Source organism: Cervus canadensis, chromosome 11, assembly GCF_019320065.1.
Source record: "Cervus canadensis isolate Bull #8, Minnesota chromosome 11, ASM1932006v1, whole genome shotgun sequence".
Lineage (NCBI taxonomy): Eukaryota > Metazoa > Chordata > Mammalia > Artiodactyla > Cervidae > Cervus > Cervus canadensis.
This window is the reverse complement of record NC_057396.1, coordinates 50,562,612-50,577,801: the sequence shown is the minus strand read 5'-3', so window position 1 is coordinate 50,577,801 and position 15,190 is coordinate 50,562,612. Positions and strand designations below refer to the sequence as shown.

Sequence of the window (15,190 nt, the reverse complement as noted above, 5' to 3'; positions counted from 1 at the left end):
AGAAGTGCTCTAAAGTGAGGATCAAACACTGCTGGATAGGAGTCTGATGAAGAGGGCTGGCTGTCCCCAGTTTTCCATCACACCCAGTCAGCCTCCCTCTTGGTCTTGTTCTCAAAGAAGGCTATTCTTAGCACCCCCTTTATACCTTACTTTGCCATTCCTATTGGACCTGAGAAGAAAGTGTGTATGTGTGTACATGCATGCATGTGTGTGTGCACATGTGTGTGTTTGAAGCTGGGATTTATGAGGAAATCCAGGCATTTCAGCCTTAGCCTTAATTAGGAGTAGGTTTCACCTGGAAACTTCTAAAAGACTCCTAAAAGACCGACTTAGGTCTTACCTGTTTAAAGCAAGAAACAGAAAATAGGGCAAAGAGAGAAGAATCTCTGAACTTGGATCAGAACTTAATTCTACTAAATGAGGACAACCTTCCTGACATCCTGACTCCCAGACTCTGGACCCCAGTGTCCACATGCTCTTTTCCACCTTAGTTGACTTCACTGCAGGTGCTCTCTAATTTACTTAGATCTCTTCTCCCTTAATGCATCCTTAGTCTGGCCACTGCTTGACAGTTGTCTTCTAAGCATTACCTTCTCTAAGGTATGACAGCTGTCGTTAGTAATGCGAGAGGCACAGACTTGAAATTAAGGTCCTGTTTCTTAGTCTGAGATATTTTTCTGCCAAAACTGCAGGGAGGGAAAGCATCAGTTGCGGGGAGAATGGCACACGGAAAGATGAGGCATGGGCTAGAGACTGAGAGCAAGGCTGCCTGCGCCTGGAATGAAGAACACAAGCTGGGTGGCAGTAACAGCAAAAGCAGTGTGAGTGTGAGGTTATAAGCAAATGATTAATCGATGACTGGAAACTAGAAATCTGATTCAGTATTGGAAAAGTTAAGAGTTTAATAAAAACCAAACAACATTAAACTGAAGTTAGATGACAGGAAGAAAGGCAAAGGTGACACCATATGGAAGAACAATTCTAGATCCATCAGAAACGAATATGGGAATTGTTCAGTAAGTCTTCAGAATCATATGGATAAAAAGCAACTCAGCTCATAAAAACAAAAACATCACAAAACTTATTGCTTCTATATAAAAGAAAGGTCTGAGGATACAGCTGATAATGTCTTTAAATAACAGCCAAACAGTGGGATCTCTTCCATGTGACAGTCCAACTGGAAGGATGTCTGAATAAAAACAAGGCACTGAAGCTGATCTTACTCTACAATTAGAAAGTTTATGGCATGTTACCTCTTGAAGTAGAGCCACGTGTGCTAAGGAAACGTGGTGTATCTGTTTCAGGAAAATGCAAACCCAAGCATCTGATAGCCTTGCTATGGCAAATAGAAAGATATTAAGTGAGGTGTGAATGCGTGTGACACTGGGAGAGACACAAAAACTCAAGATGGGCTGGAAGCACCATGTGCTTGGACTTTTCTGTGCGGCCTTGGATAACAGGTGAGGAGACTATTAGGGACTTGCCAAAGTCACTAAACTTTTACTCCGTAAACAACTCCCTGTGCAAAATGAGTCCCTAGAAGTGGTCTAAGAGAAGAAAGTTATGTGAGAAGAAAGCTACTACCAGTCAAGCTGCAGAGGCAAGAGGTTATAAAGCCCACACATTCAATTACAACCCACTAGCAGGTAACAGTTCAGTAAAAGGCTTCTGAGTTTAGCAGGAGGAGTCCAATTTGTACCCATTGCTTCTCTGTAGAATTTATAATGGCACAGAAAAATACTGTGGCCAAAAAAGAACTCTGTATTATCACTGTAACTAGTTAAATAAAACAGTACACTGTAGAACTTATTCATAAAGGGGTTAGCAATTCAAGAAAGCGGGCTGCCATGTGCCAAGTAGGAGATGAGCACAGAGGGGTTACTTACCTGTGCTATATTTTTGTTCAGAAGATAGACACCGTAATCAAACTGCAACTTCTCTCCTCCTTTTGGGTATAATGGAAACCTAAAAAAGGTAAAGTAGGGTCAGAAGTTTTCCAAAACTGGAGTAAAGCAACTCCAGGTAGTTGACAAAGGTGGAAGCTTCTTGGATACAGCATAAATATCTGAAAATTTGGACTAAGCTACTTATACAGTCACTGCAACCTATTATCTTAATATCTTCATAACATTAGGCAGATCAGCATGATGGCAGCTTCGTTTCAAAGGAAGAATTGAGTAAGTCCTGCAACAAGAGACTAATAAATAAGATAGTGATCCACCAATCTCAAGGAGCTGAGGCCCCTATGTCTCATATTTATATAGCATAAACTTACCACCCTAAGATTCAGATCCTAGAATTTTTTTCCTTTAACACTTTGGATCTGACATCTCAACTTCTATTAAATAGGAGAGAAAGATTAAGAAAAAAAAAATCACACTTGAAAGCAATATATAAGCTTTCTATTTCTTCTGAGGTGGTTAGTCAAATCAACAGCATCAGTGAACAAAAACTCATCAAAAATTCATTTACATTCGTAGTGAGTGCTATTTGGATGCTACTTCTTCAAGGCAACGTACTCATGCCATAGTGTTCTTCTAAGGTTTTCCATTTTAACCTGATTCACTGAAGCAACAAAGGCACGAGATCTAAAGATCGTTATATAGGTGATGAGTTATTTTAGGGAATAAGTTTCCTTCACTATTTTCCTTCTTCTACTCCTAAAAATGAACATGAAAAGGTTAGCATGTATCTATGTTCTAGTGTATTTTTCCCTGATTCTCCAGACAAATCATACATTTTAACCTCTGCAATAGATTTCTCTATAAACAGATCAATCACAACTTAAATATAGTCAAGAAGAAACTTTACTCTCCTTAGTTTTGCAATATATTATTATTTTAATCTTACAGAAATAAATTACTAGATAGTTTTAATTTCAATTGTGGTTTATACATTCCATAATGTCTAAGATACATCCCATAATGCTTGAAGAATATATTGTTTTCTAGGGAAAATAAAAGAAAGGAAACAGAATTTAAAGCTTTATATTAAATTCTCAAGTTGCTGATATCATAGTGTCCAAAAGGTAAACTTGCTGCACTATAAAATTATAGGCATTGGGGAGCAAGGCAGGTCATGAACTGTCTTTATGCTCTACAGTAGAACACCAAATGCTTCATACACCCATCAAGAAGATGTAGCTTTGTATTTAATTGAAGCTATAAAAAAATAAAGTAGGACATATGGTTTGGCCCTAAACTGAGATGCGTTCAAAATGATAGCAAAGCAAAGTCAGGATAAGCAAAGTGTAACACACCAGGCTTTTACAGGGTATCTGGGAATCATTCAAATTTGTATGGAATAGCTTGCAAAGAAACTACCTAATTGAGAGGCTATACCAGCACAGGGGTATTTTGAAGAAATCTACTAGAGTCCTCAAGCTCTAACTATATAGTTGTTATTCCATAAATCACTACATGTAGACCATCTGCACAGCTCTCCAAACCCACAATATATCTCCACTTTCAAGTTATAAATGCAGAAACTGTTTCAAATGTTGGAAAATAAATTGAATTAAACATACACTGAAAATGAAGCCTCTAAATCCTGAAAAATGGATGTTACAACATTGACTTTATTACTTCATTGGGATTTCTTCATAGAAAGAAAGAGCCCCAACGTGTGCATGTACCATTAAAACAAATCTAAAGAGTGAGTACAGCTAAAGAGTCAAATAGGGAAATTTCAAGACAGATCAAATATTAGGACAGAGTTCACATCTTATATTGCTTTCAAATTCTTAAAACGTCATGTCATGTTGAACTATCACATAGTACATGGATTTATAGACCTACTAACAAGCAATCTAGGAAAATGAAATCCATCCAAAAGGATAAAACCTATTATCATCAGGACATAAGATACAAATCAAAGGCATTTTAATTCAATATACATAGAGAATCTCACTAGCAAACTGCAGGTTTAGACAGGAATGTGGTCATTTAAGTACAATAAGAAAAATGTTCTTAGCACAAATAGAACTCATTTAAGGGGGCATTACATGAAATAACTAGAGGAACGACTATATATTTTCTATTATTATACCTTTACAAGAAATGCAATTAAAATGAACAATATTAAATTCTTTTTCAATTTAAATTATATTGCCGAGTTGTATAAAGAATTCACTGATTCTACATGGTAAAAATCAATGAATCAGAAAGCAATAAACAGATTATTTGTGAAGATGGCTTAGCACTCTTTAGTACATAGTAATTTCAGTGTGAATAATTAATTATGACATGAGTACTATAAAGCTAACGTGATTCCAGGCTGTATTAACAGGAACAGAGCAGATAACCAGGGGACATGCTAGTGCCAACTCCTTTGTCCTGGGTCAGACTATATTGACAGATTTATGTTCGGTTCTGGGAGTTAAAATTTCTTTTTATAAGTATACAGATAAATAACTGGGAACCTTTCTAAAAGGTATGTTTCTTACAGGTTTTGTAATAATCTCATTTGACTATATAAAACATGCAGTGAAGTAGGGTGGTCCAGTGATTTTGTTATTTTAAGAAAACTGTCTTGCCTCAGTCACCTACTTAGTGGAAGAGACATGATCTCAGCATTGGGTCTTCAGTTATATACTCAGTATTCTTTCTCTGGGTCCTTTAGAGAATACCCAGGATGTGAACAGGAGACATAGTTTTGAGAGAAATGGTTGAAGGAACCAGAGGTGTTTAACCTGGAGGACAGAAGTCTCATGGACAACAAATGAAAGACTTTCAGAGAGAAAAGGGGCTCGTTTGTTCTCATGGCTTCACGCAGGAAAATCAAAAGTTAATGGTTAAAAAGTTACAGGAAAATCGATGTCACCACAGAATTAGTTAAAACCCAAACCATCTAGAGTAGAGGCAGCAATTAGAGGCTGAGCAACAAATAATAATCATATGATGAGCTGCAGCGGCTCTGGTGGAAATGGCCAGGGAGCCCAGTCCCTGCTGACTCCACACTCCCCTTGTTGCTGCTGTAAATGGCTCAGAATCACTCAATGTTGCTGGACCTCCAAAATGGGGAGATGTATAGCGGGCACCCAGTGAGCTGCAACAACTGGACGAACATCAACTTGCAGTGAGGTGATGAGCACTTCCAGGAACAGGGACAAATTACGGTGGGTGCCCGAGTGCTATATCCGCAGCAGCGCCATCAAACAGCAGCTCCCTGAAGAGATCATCTACATGGTCAAGGGGAGGCGGCGCCAAGGGCTGTGGCCGTGGTGGCTTCAGCAGCAGAAGGGCTCTGGCGAGGGGGCTGCTGTGCAAGGCGGGATCCCAGGCACCGGCAGAGATCAGCCGGAAAAGCAGAGAGGCAGGCAAACAGTGAGCCACCTCTCTGTTTCCCAGAGACTGAGCTGGCATCACTGGGCTTCTGCTCCCACCCGCAAGGCTGCTTTTCTACTCTCCAGGTTATGAGTCTCTTCAGAACAAAAAGACACAGGTGTTGTGAGAGTACCCCCTCCCGCCCCCGCCCCCTTGCCTGCAATCTGTGATCTTCCTCCTCTTATGTTAGCTAGGAGTTCTACAGTTGGGCTTCCCTTGTGGCTCAGGTCCGCCTGCAATGCGGCCGACCTGGGTTCGATCCCTGGGTTGGGAAGATGCCATGGAAAAGGGAAGGGCTACCCACTTCAGTATTCTGTCCTGGAGAATTACATGTACTGTATAGTTCGTGGGGTCTCAAAGAGTCAGACATGACTAAGCAACTTTTATTAAGCACAGCAATGTTATTCTGTGCTTCTGGTTTTGTGAAGTTATAGCCAAACTTGATTTCTGGAAGATTCTCCGTTTAATGCATCTTTAAGGTCAGGCATTTTCCAAACAGGTTTGTTTTGTATTTTGTGTTATGTGCCTGCGTGGTGAACAGCTGGGAGGTTTTTATTTTAAGCTGTTTGCACTGAGACTGACAGACTGGAGAATTTCTTGAACACAAACCCCAAAACTGCCTTTTCAAAATGAACCCAGGCAAACCTTTGCCTCAGAGGCTGTTGGGGGGACGATGTTGGGCCCTGTCCCTTTGCTTCCTCTCTCCTTCTGTATAATAAAAATAAATGCAAATACAACTACAAAAAATACTAACTATGCATTCAGAGGCCTAGGGTGGCTGAATGGTGGCCGCCAAACACGTCCATATTTGGAAACCCACAACCCACAAATTCACAATGATGTGAATGCAACATCATTCGGAAAAGGGGTAAAAATCTTGAGATTAGAGTATCCTTGATTATCCAGTTGGGCCCTAAATCCAGTGACTGTCCTTATAAGGACACACAGAGGAGGGACACAGAGAAGAGGAGACGGCCATGTGAAGACAGAGGCAGAGATCTGAGTTACACAGTTACAGGCCCAGGAATGCCTGGAGCCAGAAGCTGGAGAAGGCAAGGGAAGAGTGTCCCCTAGAGCTTTCCATGCCCTGATTTCAGACTTCTGGCCTCCAGAACTATGAGGGAATAAATTTCTGCTACTTTAAGTCACCAAGTCTGTGATAATTTGTTTACAACAGCCCTAGAAACTAACACAGGGGGAATCAAACACTGGATGGCCCATTGCACTTGATGAGGTATAATATCTCATTCACATCCAAGATCCTGTAGTTCTGAATATGCCAAACTAAATATATTGAATACAACTTCACATTTCCTTCAAGAACTGAGAAAATATTTCAAGAGTATAATGCCATAGGGTCATCATGATAGGCATCAGCTAAGGCTGCAAAGAAGACCTACTAAAGTGTCAGCAAATAAAATGTGAGAAAAACAGATTCCTATGTATGTGCTGAAAGTAGGAAATTTTTTAAAATTTATATACACACATAAATTTTATATGATACATATTTAAATTACTTTATGTGTGTATGTATATTAAGAACATGCTGCACTCAATTTGGAAAAAACAATATGAAATAAATTTATTTTGAATCTTTTTTTCCCAAAAGATACAATTATATTAAGCCTTTTCCTCTCCTTCCCAAGCCAGACATTTCTAAAAAGGATTTCACATTGGTTATAGTTTCTCACCTTCATCTTTGGAGTCCCACCACCATGTCTGGCTCTTTGATGGCTCCGTTGAGGATGAAGATATGGCTACGGTTAATTCCAAATCTTTATTGTGCATATTAAGGTCACTTCTGCTCATTGTATGTATAGAAAATGTGACGACATGCCCTCAATATGTTCCAAGGCCAACAGTGTTCTTCAAACTCAACTTACTTTCTCCCACCTAGGTCAGTGTCCCCCACAACTTTCTTCAGTTACTCAGGCATTTGATGTTTACTCCTTTTTGCATTTTGCGTATGCAGCTCAACAGGTTCACAGGTCATTTTTTTTTTTTTTTGGTGAAACATTCGCATCTCTCACTCTCATCACCACTCTGCAAAGTTCTTAGTGGTTGTGTGCACTACAGGATGTTTAGCACCATTCCTGTCCTCTACTCACTGGATAAGGTATTGGAAAATATTCCATTATTTTCCTTAAGTAACTTTATCATGTCAGTGAGTAGCCCTGCTTCCTAATTAGTTATTGTTGTAAATGTCAAGTTCTCTGCCTCACTTTCAAGGCCTCAGTGATCTGACTAAGGTTGCAGGATTTATTTGCAACCTTATCCTGTTCAAGTGTGTCCCTCATAGTCTCATGAACATACCAAGCTTCTTTCTACCTTTGCTCACTTCCTGGAAATGCTCGTCTCTCTCTTTCCTTCCACCTGGAAGGGTAAAAGAGACTACTATATTTGGTCATGACTAATAAAAGGAAAACATTTTTCCACTGAGTTTTATCACTAAAGTTTTATGCAGAACTCATTGCAAGTTGGTGATAATGCAGAAGAACTGCAACTTGGGCCAGAGGCACACAAGATGGAAAATGGCTAGAGAAGGTGAGGGAAAAGGAAGAGGAGACAAAGTGAGCAAGGTGATGGGTCCAGATCAAACCAGGTCTCACAGGACAGAGTAAGGACTTTGGTTTTTACTCTGAGTGAGAGGGGAAGCTCTGAAGGTTCTGAAAAGATGACTTTCTCTCAGAGAAGTAAGTTCATTTGTACCCTTTTTTTTTTAGATTTGACATATAAGAAATATCATGTGATATCTGTCTTTCTGTATCTGACTTACTTCACTCAGTATGACAATTTCTAGGTCCATCCATGTTGTTACAAATAGCATTATTTTCTTTTTTATGGTTGAGTAATATTCCATTTTATACATGCACCACATCTTTATCCACTCCTTTGCTAATAGACATTTAGGTTGCTTCCATGTCCTGGCTATTGTAAATAGTGCTGCAATAAACACTGGGATACATGTGTCTTTTGGGAATTATGATTTTCTCTAGGTATAAGTCCAGGATGGATTGCTGGGTCCTGTGGTGATGGTTTTCGTTAAGTTTCCAGTAGTCAAGAGGAACATATGTGAAGAGACTTGAGCTACAATTTGCAGGCAGAATGCAAGAACTTTGTGACTGATGGTTGTGACAGTGGTGAAGAGAGAGGGGTCAAAGATGACACTTTGTTTTCTCAGTAGAGTGACTTAGCAGACAGTGGTGCCTATGAACTGAGACAGGGAAGGCTGAAGAGAAGCAGGTAATACATACTATTCATGTGTACAACATATATGATAAATTTTACATAAAATGCTATTATACATAAAATTAAGAGAGAAATTTGGGGTAAAAATGGCAATTCTTCTTTCAGTTGTGTGCTCAGTTGTGTCCACCTCTTTGCAACCACATGGACTGTAGCTCACCAGGCTTCTCTGTACATGGGATTCTCCAGGCAAGAATACTGGAGTGGGTTGCCATTTCCTTCTCCATTAAAAAAAAAAAAAATCAATTAAAGAATTACAGAAAAACTTAAATGGAAACTAAACCCACAGGTGTAAATGAGATGGCCTAAAGAAATCATGGAGAACAGGGTTGTTTCAGAGGCTTAAGAATATCAACAAGAGATGAAAAATAAAAAGGGGCCTGAGAAAGACTGCTTACAAGGATTTTGAGGAAAACCAGGTATCTCACCAGAAAAGCACAGAAAAAGTGTTAATTTAAGAAAGAAGATATCATCAGTAGTCAATGCTGCTGACAGTTCAAGCCAAACAGACATGAAAACAGGTCTACTGGATGTAATTACATGAGTTCATTGGTAGGTAGCTTTGGTAATATGGCAAACACAAGTTTAAATGAAGCAGTGGGAGATGAAGGAAGACTGGTGTAAGTTCAGGGGTGATGAGGTTAGGACATGGAGATGATGTGAAGTTTGGCACAAAGAGAGCAGCGCTCAGTAACTAGAAGGACATGGTCAAGCGTAGCAGGATGCCCTGAGAAGGTGACAGGGGACGGGCTCTCCATCCTACAGGTGGGGAGGGCCCAGGAGGAGGATTTACCTAGGACAGCAGGTGGGCCAATTCTCCCCTTATAATAGGAAGGATAAAGAAAGTGATCACCAGAGAAACTGTTAACTCATTCAACAATTTTTCACTGCACTCACACTGTGTGCCAGGTGTGGTGATGACAATAGAGCTTAAAGTACAGTGGAGCACACAGACATTGCTCACATAATCACACTGTCAAATATATAATTTATAAAGTAAATACTCTGAAGGAAAGGAACACTATTCTGGAAAAGAGGTGGACAAAGACTGAGAGAGTCAGGGAAGACTTCTGAGAGAAAGTGACATTATAGCTGAGACCTCAAAGATGAGGAGGAACTAAGGGAAAGAATGTTCCAACCAAAGAAAGCAGCATATACAGAGAAGACACCACAGAGGGAAGCGTGCTGCTACATGGAATTGAAAGAAGGCCAGTACAGTTAGTCTGAGGGGAGTTCTGGCAAGAGAGGAAGTTAAAGCTGGATAGGAGGGTGGATTATTCAAATGTCTCAAGTTCATGTCAGGACACAGTCTGATTTTTTTTTCCCCCTAAGAAAAATAAGAAATCATGGAAGGACTTCAAACAAAGGTGTCACTTGCTCACATTTTCACTTGATGTGTTCCTTCTTTAATCAACTCTTTCTCCTTGAACTTTCCTGACAAAGACAGATTAACATTTTTGAAAAAAATATGCTGACTGCAAGTGGAGGATGGTTTGGAGAAGGTGAGAGACTTTCCTGTGGCAATGACCTTGGTGAGAGATCATGGGTGCTTGGACTAATGTGGCAATGTTAGAAATGGAAAAAAGGAGACTAATTTGGAAGATGTTTAGAAGATAAATTCATAAAAATTTGGTTATGGTTTGGATGTGAAAGGTGGTAAAGAGGGAGAGATCATAAATAACTCAATGTTTTGTTTTGGATGAAAGTTTGATCAAATGGAAGAACAAGTTGAACAAAGAAATGTAACAGAACTGCTGAGCACTAATGGGAGCCCAGAAGTGGTCATTAATCAGGAATTTATAATGAAACTACTGTGTAACTCTCTACACATCTGCTTGCATGCAGCAGGTACAGAGAAAATGGACAGCAAGGCTGTAAGAATAAGAAGGCACAGTGGGGCAAGACAAAGGTGTTACTAAAATAATGGGCCATGTAATGTAAACTGGTCATGAGAAACACTGGGCTGGATGAAACACAAGCTGGAATCAAGACTGCCGGGAGAAAGATCAATAACCTCAGATATGCAGATGACACCACACTTATGGTAGAAAGTGAAGAACTAAAGAGCCTCTTGATGAAAGAGAAAGAAGAGAGTGAAAAAGTTGGGTTAAAGCTCAACATTCAGAAAACTAAGATCATGGCATCTGGTCCCATCACTTCATGGCAAACAGATGGGGAAACAGTGGAAACAGTGTCAGATTTTATCTTTTTGGGTTCCAAAATCACTGCAGATGGTGACTGCAGCCATGAAATTAAAAGACACTTACTCCTTGGAAGTAAAGTTATGACCAACCTAGGCAGTGTATTAAAAAGCAGAGACATTACTTTGCCAACAAAGGTCCATCTAGTCAAGGCTATGGTTTTTCCAGTAGTCACGTATGGATGTGAGAATTGGACGACAAAGAAAGCTGAGCACCGAAGCATTGATGCTTTTGAACTGTGGTGTTGGAGAAGACTCTTGAGAGTCCCTTAGACTGCAAGGAGATCCAACCAGTCCATCCTAAAGGAGATCAGTGCTAAGTATTCACTGGAAGGACTGATGTTGAAGCTGAAACTCCAATACTTTGGCCACCTGATGCTACAAGCTGACTTATTTGAAAAGACCCTGATGCTGGGAAAGATTGAGGGCAGGCAGAGAAGGGGATGACAGAAGATGAGATGGTTGGATGGCATTACCGACTCAATGGACATGAGTTTGGATAAACTCCGGGAGTTGGTGATGGGCAGGGAGGCCTGGCATGCTACAGTCCATGGAGTTGCAAAGAGTCAGACGCGACTGAGCGAATGAACTGAACTGAATGTAACTGGATAAAGAAGACATGTCTGAAGGTCACCAAGAAGAACAATGAACAGGAGGCTAACATACAGGCTGAAAAGACCAAGGTAGTCATCAGAGAGCAAGATGCTAGAATCAGATTCCGGATATGGAATAGAAATGATGACCTGATTAAGAGTGTAACCATGGGAATAAATAAAAATGATGGGACACAAGAGGTCACTGGTGCCAAAAATCAAGCAAATGAAAGGCCAAGGTGTTGAATGAATCATCTATTTGTGTGTTAATGTCATACATCATAACAAGATTTTCAATAGAAAGAAAAACTGTTTCTCTTTCCTATGTTATCTGTGTACTTTGTTTCTCTGTTGCCAAAACACATGATGAGTAATGGGGTTATAACAAAGACTGGCAGGGGAAAAGAGCATGTCTCAAAGGAATAGGTTTTTGTATGTTTGCTTTGCCAACAGGATAAAGAGGTTAGAATTTAGAAAAAGCAATGAGGAACATGAAAACCCCAATCTCATCTGAATCTGAATATACCTACTAGCATATAAGAAAATTAACAGCTACCAGTGTATCAGATTCAGTTAGGGCAAGAGATAGGCCGAATTCCCTGAGAAGAGAGCCTGAAGACACAGGGAACTTTGTTGATTTTACAGATGCACTTTAGAGGAAGCAGCTGGGGGACTAGAGGGCTGGGTCAGGGTCAACAAAGTAGAGGGCATTTTGAAGGTAATGGAGACGATTACAAAACGTTTCAAAGTATTTTGATGGAACGTTGAGGTATTCCCATTTGGTGGCTTCTATTTTCTTTATAAAGTCAGAAATGAGATGCTTTGTCAAGAATGAAAGGGAAAACTGCAAAGGGGTAAACATAAGAAGAGGCTTGAGACAGTCAGAGAGAAGGAGAACCAGATATTTAGGATGTATCAATAAACTGAAATAGACGACACTGAATGCACAGTGCGCCAATCATCCAACTGTTCCATTTTTTTTCTTCTTTACTGTAGGTAAGTGGGTTAAGGATGATGGAGTAAGAATATTTAGGATACTGAAAAGAGACAAACTATAAGCCTGAAGCTACTAGGTTAACGACAGTGGCCTAACAAGGGCAGGATGATGGAGGCAGTCTATAAGAAGGTGCATAAATCTCAATAGGCTTTTAAAATGATAATAAAATAGATTAAAAACAACAAATTTAATGCCAGTGATAAAATAATCCTGGTGGGGGGGAGGAATCTTTTGTTGGTCTAAGTTCTAAATAATTGCTGAAGTGACTGTTGGATTTCAGTATAAATGCAATCTTCAAATTAGGATGTTTTCATTATGCATATGCTAATAAACTTTATATCAACATGGAAGTTAATCTGAAGAACTACTAGTTGTACAGTCAGTCCAACAAAGTGGGCTAAACTACACACTTTCAAACTGACTAAGTTTTAAAGGGTTTAGAATCTTCCAAGCTTTCTCTGGATACAGTCTGTGTCCCCAGACTGTCTGGTATTACATATTCCCATGCTTAAACAGTAGCTTCAAAATAAACAATGATAGCAATGCACAATTTTTCTTAGTTCTGAACTACTTTTTTTCCTGGTGTAGTTATATAAGGTTATCCAGATACAAAAATATTTACAGTCAGCCTTGAACAAGGTACAGTAAAACACAAACCTTTAAAATTGCTCCCTGAAGATGGGTACACAGAAATCATGTTCAAAAGAAAAAGTAAATACATATATATGCATATTTTTTTCAATAAAAGAAAATTTTCTGCTTTTCTTTTTTGGCTATTATCATCTGTGTCATTTCATGATTGTTACTGAAAATAATTTTATCATATAGAGAAAAAGGTATTGAAAATGATCCATTCTGGGACTTCCGTGATGGTCCAGTGGTTAAGACTTTCTTCCAACACGTGTAGTGCGGGTTCAGGCCCTGGTCAGGGAGCTTAGATTCCACGTGCCTCCCAGCCAAAAAAACCAAAAACAAAACAGAAGCAATATTGCAACAAATTCAATAAAGATTTAAAAATTGGTCCACATAAAAAAACAATTAAAAAAAATCCACTCTAAATGTCAAAACATGAGGTATATGAGAAATGGTTTTGACATTACCTTCTCTACACTCAAGAGACATGGGAGGTAGAAGAAACAGTCTCCTCTTGAAAAGACTCCAGGGTGATACTTTCAGAGGAGGGACAGTGATTTAACTTATATCAAGCAGTTGTATACTACAGTTACATAGTAAAGAGGTTGAAGACTTGTATATATTACAATCACTGAAGAGTGATATCAGAAAACACAGCAAAGATCTCAGAAGGAAGTGAAAAGAGAGGCAATAGATCGGACAGAGGGTAACAAAAGTAAGTCCTCATAAAAGAGTAACAAGAAGAGTGATCTTCCCCTCTCCTCCTCTGGGGAAAGGCAAGAAAAATAGAATATCTAATAGGAAATCATATATAACTGTGAAGAAATAAATTAAATTTGATATAATAGGTAATAGGATGCCATCACAAGTTTTTAAAGGTGAAATCATGTAATGAAAAGATTTACATCAGATTATTCTCTTTGCCAATATTAAATATAGTTCTTTAGACATAGTTGTACTAAAAAAGAGAAGGGAATTTCAGGGAAATAGAATTCCAAATAATTTCAGTAAGAAGGTTAAAAATAATCCCCATTTTTAAAAACTTGGTAAGTTGCAGGGTTGTGGAAATTGTTAAAGAATTCAATATCAATTTCCTTGCAGAAACCTTCCAGTTTTTCCACACCCTTTTAGTAACTGTTGAAAAATAGTCTATAGGCAAATTTCAATGAAGAGAGCAAAATTAAAAGATGGAAAGCATGTCTATTTTAATAGCTATTTTAATAAAATAAAAATTTTGCCAAGTAAATCAAAATCACATTCCACAACATTAACAGCCATCCTGCATTTGCCCGGGTGTAACAGCACCTGTTTCCCACAAAATTTGTAGTTTTTTTTTTTTTTTTTAAATCCTATAATTAAGCATGCAAGGTGCATAAACCTACCATACTTACCATACTTGGAAATGCCAAGATATTTCCATCTGGAAAATGAATTTGGAAGAAAAACCACTCTCCATTTTAAATTTCTAAAGACAACTTCACAATGTGTGCATATAATATAGGCTTGCTTAAACGTATCAGTGAAACTAATGGTATATGCTCTGTAAACCACTTAGGTGCTCAACTTTACATCACAATTATTTATTTAATTATAACACCTATTTCTGGGAGGTGAAGAAAAGTAGAAGGGGATTTAGGTGTAAGAAGTTAAGGCTTTAAAGTCAGAAAGGCATAGGCTCAGCTCCCAGCTTTGTTACTTACTTGTGTGAACTTGTGCATACTACTCAACCTGTTTTTAAATCTCTAAAATGGGTTTAAAATACCAATCTTTCAGGACTGCTATGAGAATTAAACTAAACGAAAAAATCTAAGACCCAGCATGGTTACCAGGATTCAGCAGGCATTCAATTATTATTACTAGGCTTTGCCTCCTCAGTATCTGTCTTTAAGTGCACAAGATACTATATTTTATTCACTTCTGAATATTTGTTATTCAATGTGTTCTCTTCTAAAATCACAAAGCATTCTTATTCCCCCAGTACTTTCAACCATACATTTTAGTTGTTGATAACAAATTTGTCTTATTTCCTCTATTAAAATGTAAGCTCCTTGAGTATACGGATGTTAAGCTCAGAGTCTTAACCACAGAAGTACTCAACAAATATCTGCAAATAAATGAATAAATCAAAGAAAAAATTCAAACATTAAGTAGCAACCAACAAATAATAGTCCAATAAATTTTCCAAAAGGTAAAATTT

The 15,190-nt window shown here is 38.6% G+C and overlaps 1 protein-coding gene across 4 annotated transcripts in view; it reads right to left on the bottom strand.

The window, feature by feature from the left end:
* Nucleotides 1-15,190, bottom strand: part of UVRAG (UV radiation resistance associated) — a 314,400-nt gene that overhangs the window by 78,853 nt on the left and 220,357 nt on the right. For all 4 annotated transcript variants that reach the window (XM_043482966.1, XM_043482964.1, XM_043482965.1 and 1 more), the window contains one exon: nucleotides 1,887-1,965. In XM_043482966.1, the coding sequence (XP_043338901.1) occupies nucleotides 1,887-1,965 (79 nt within the window). The remainder of the gene's footprint in view (nucleotides 1-1,886; nucleotides 1,966-15,190) is intronic.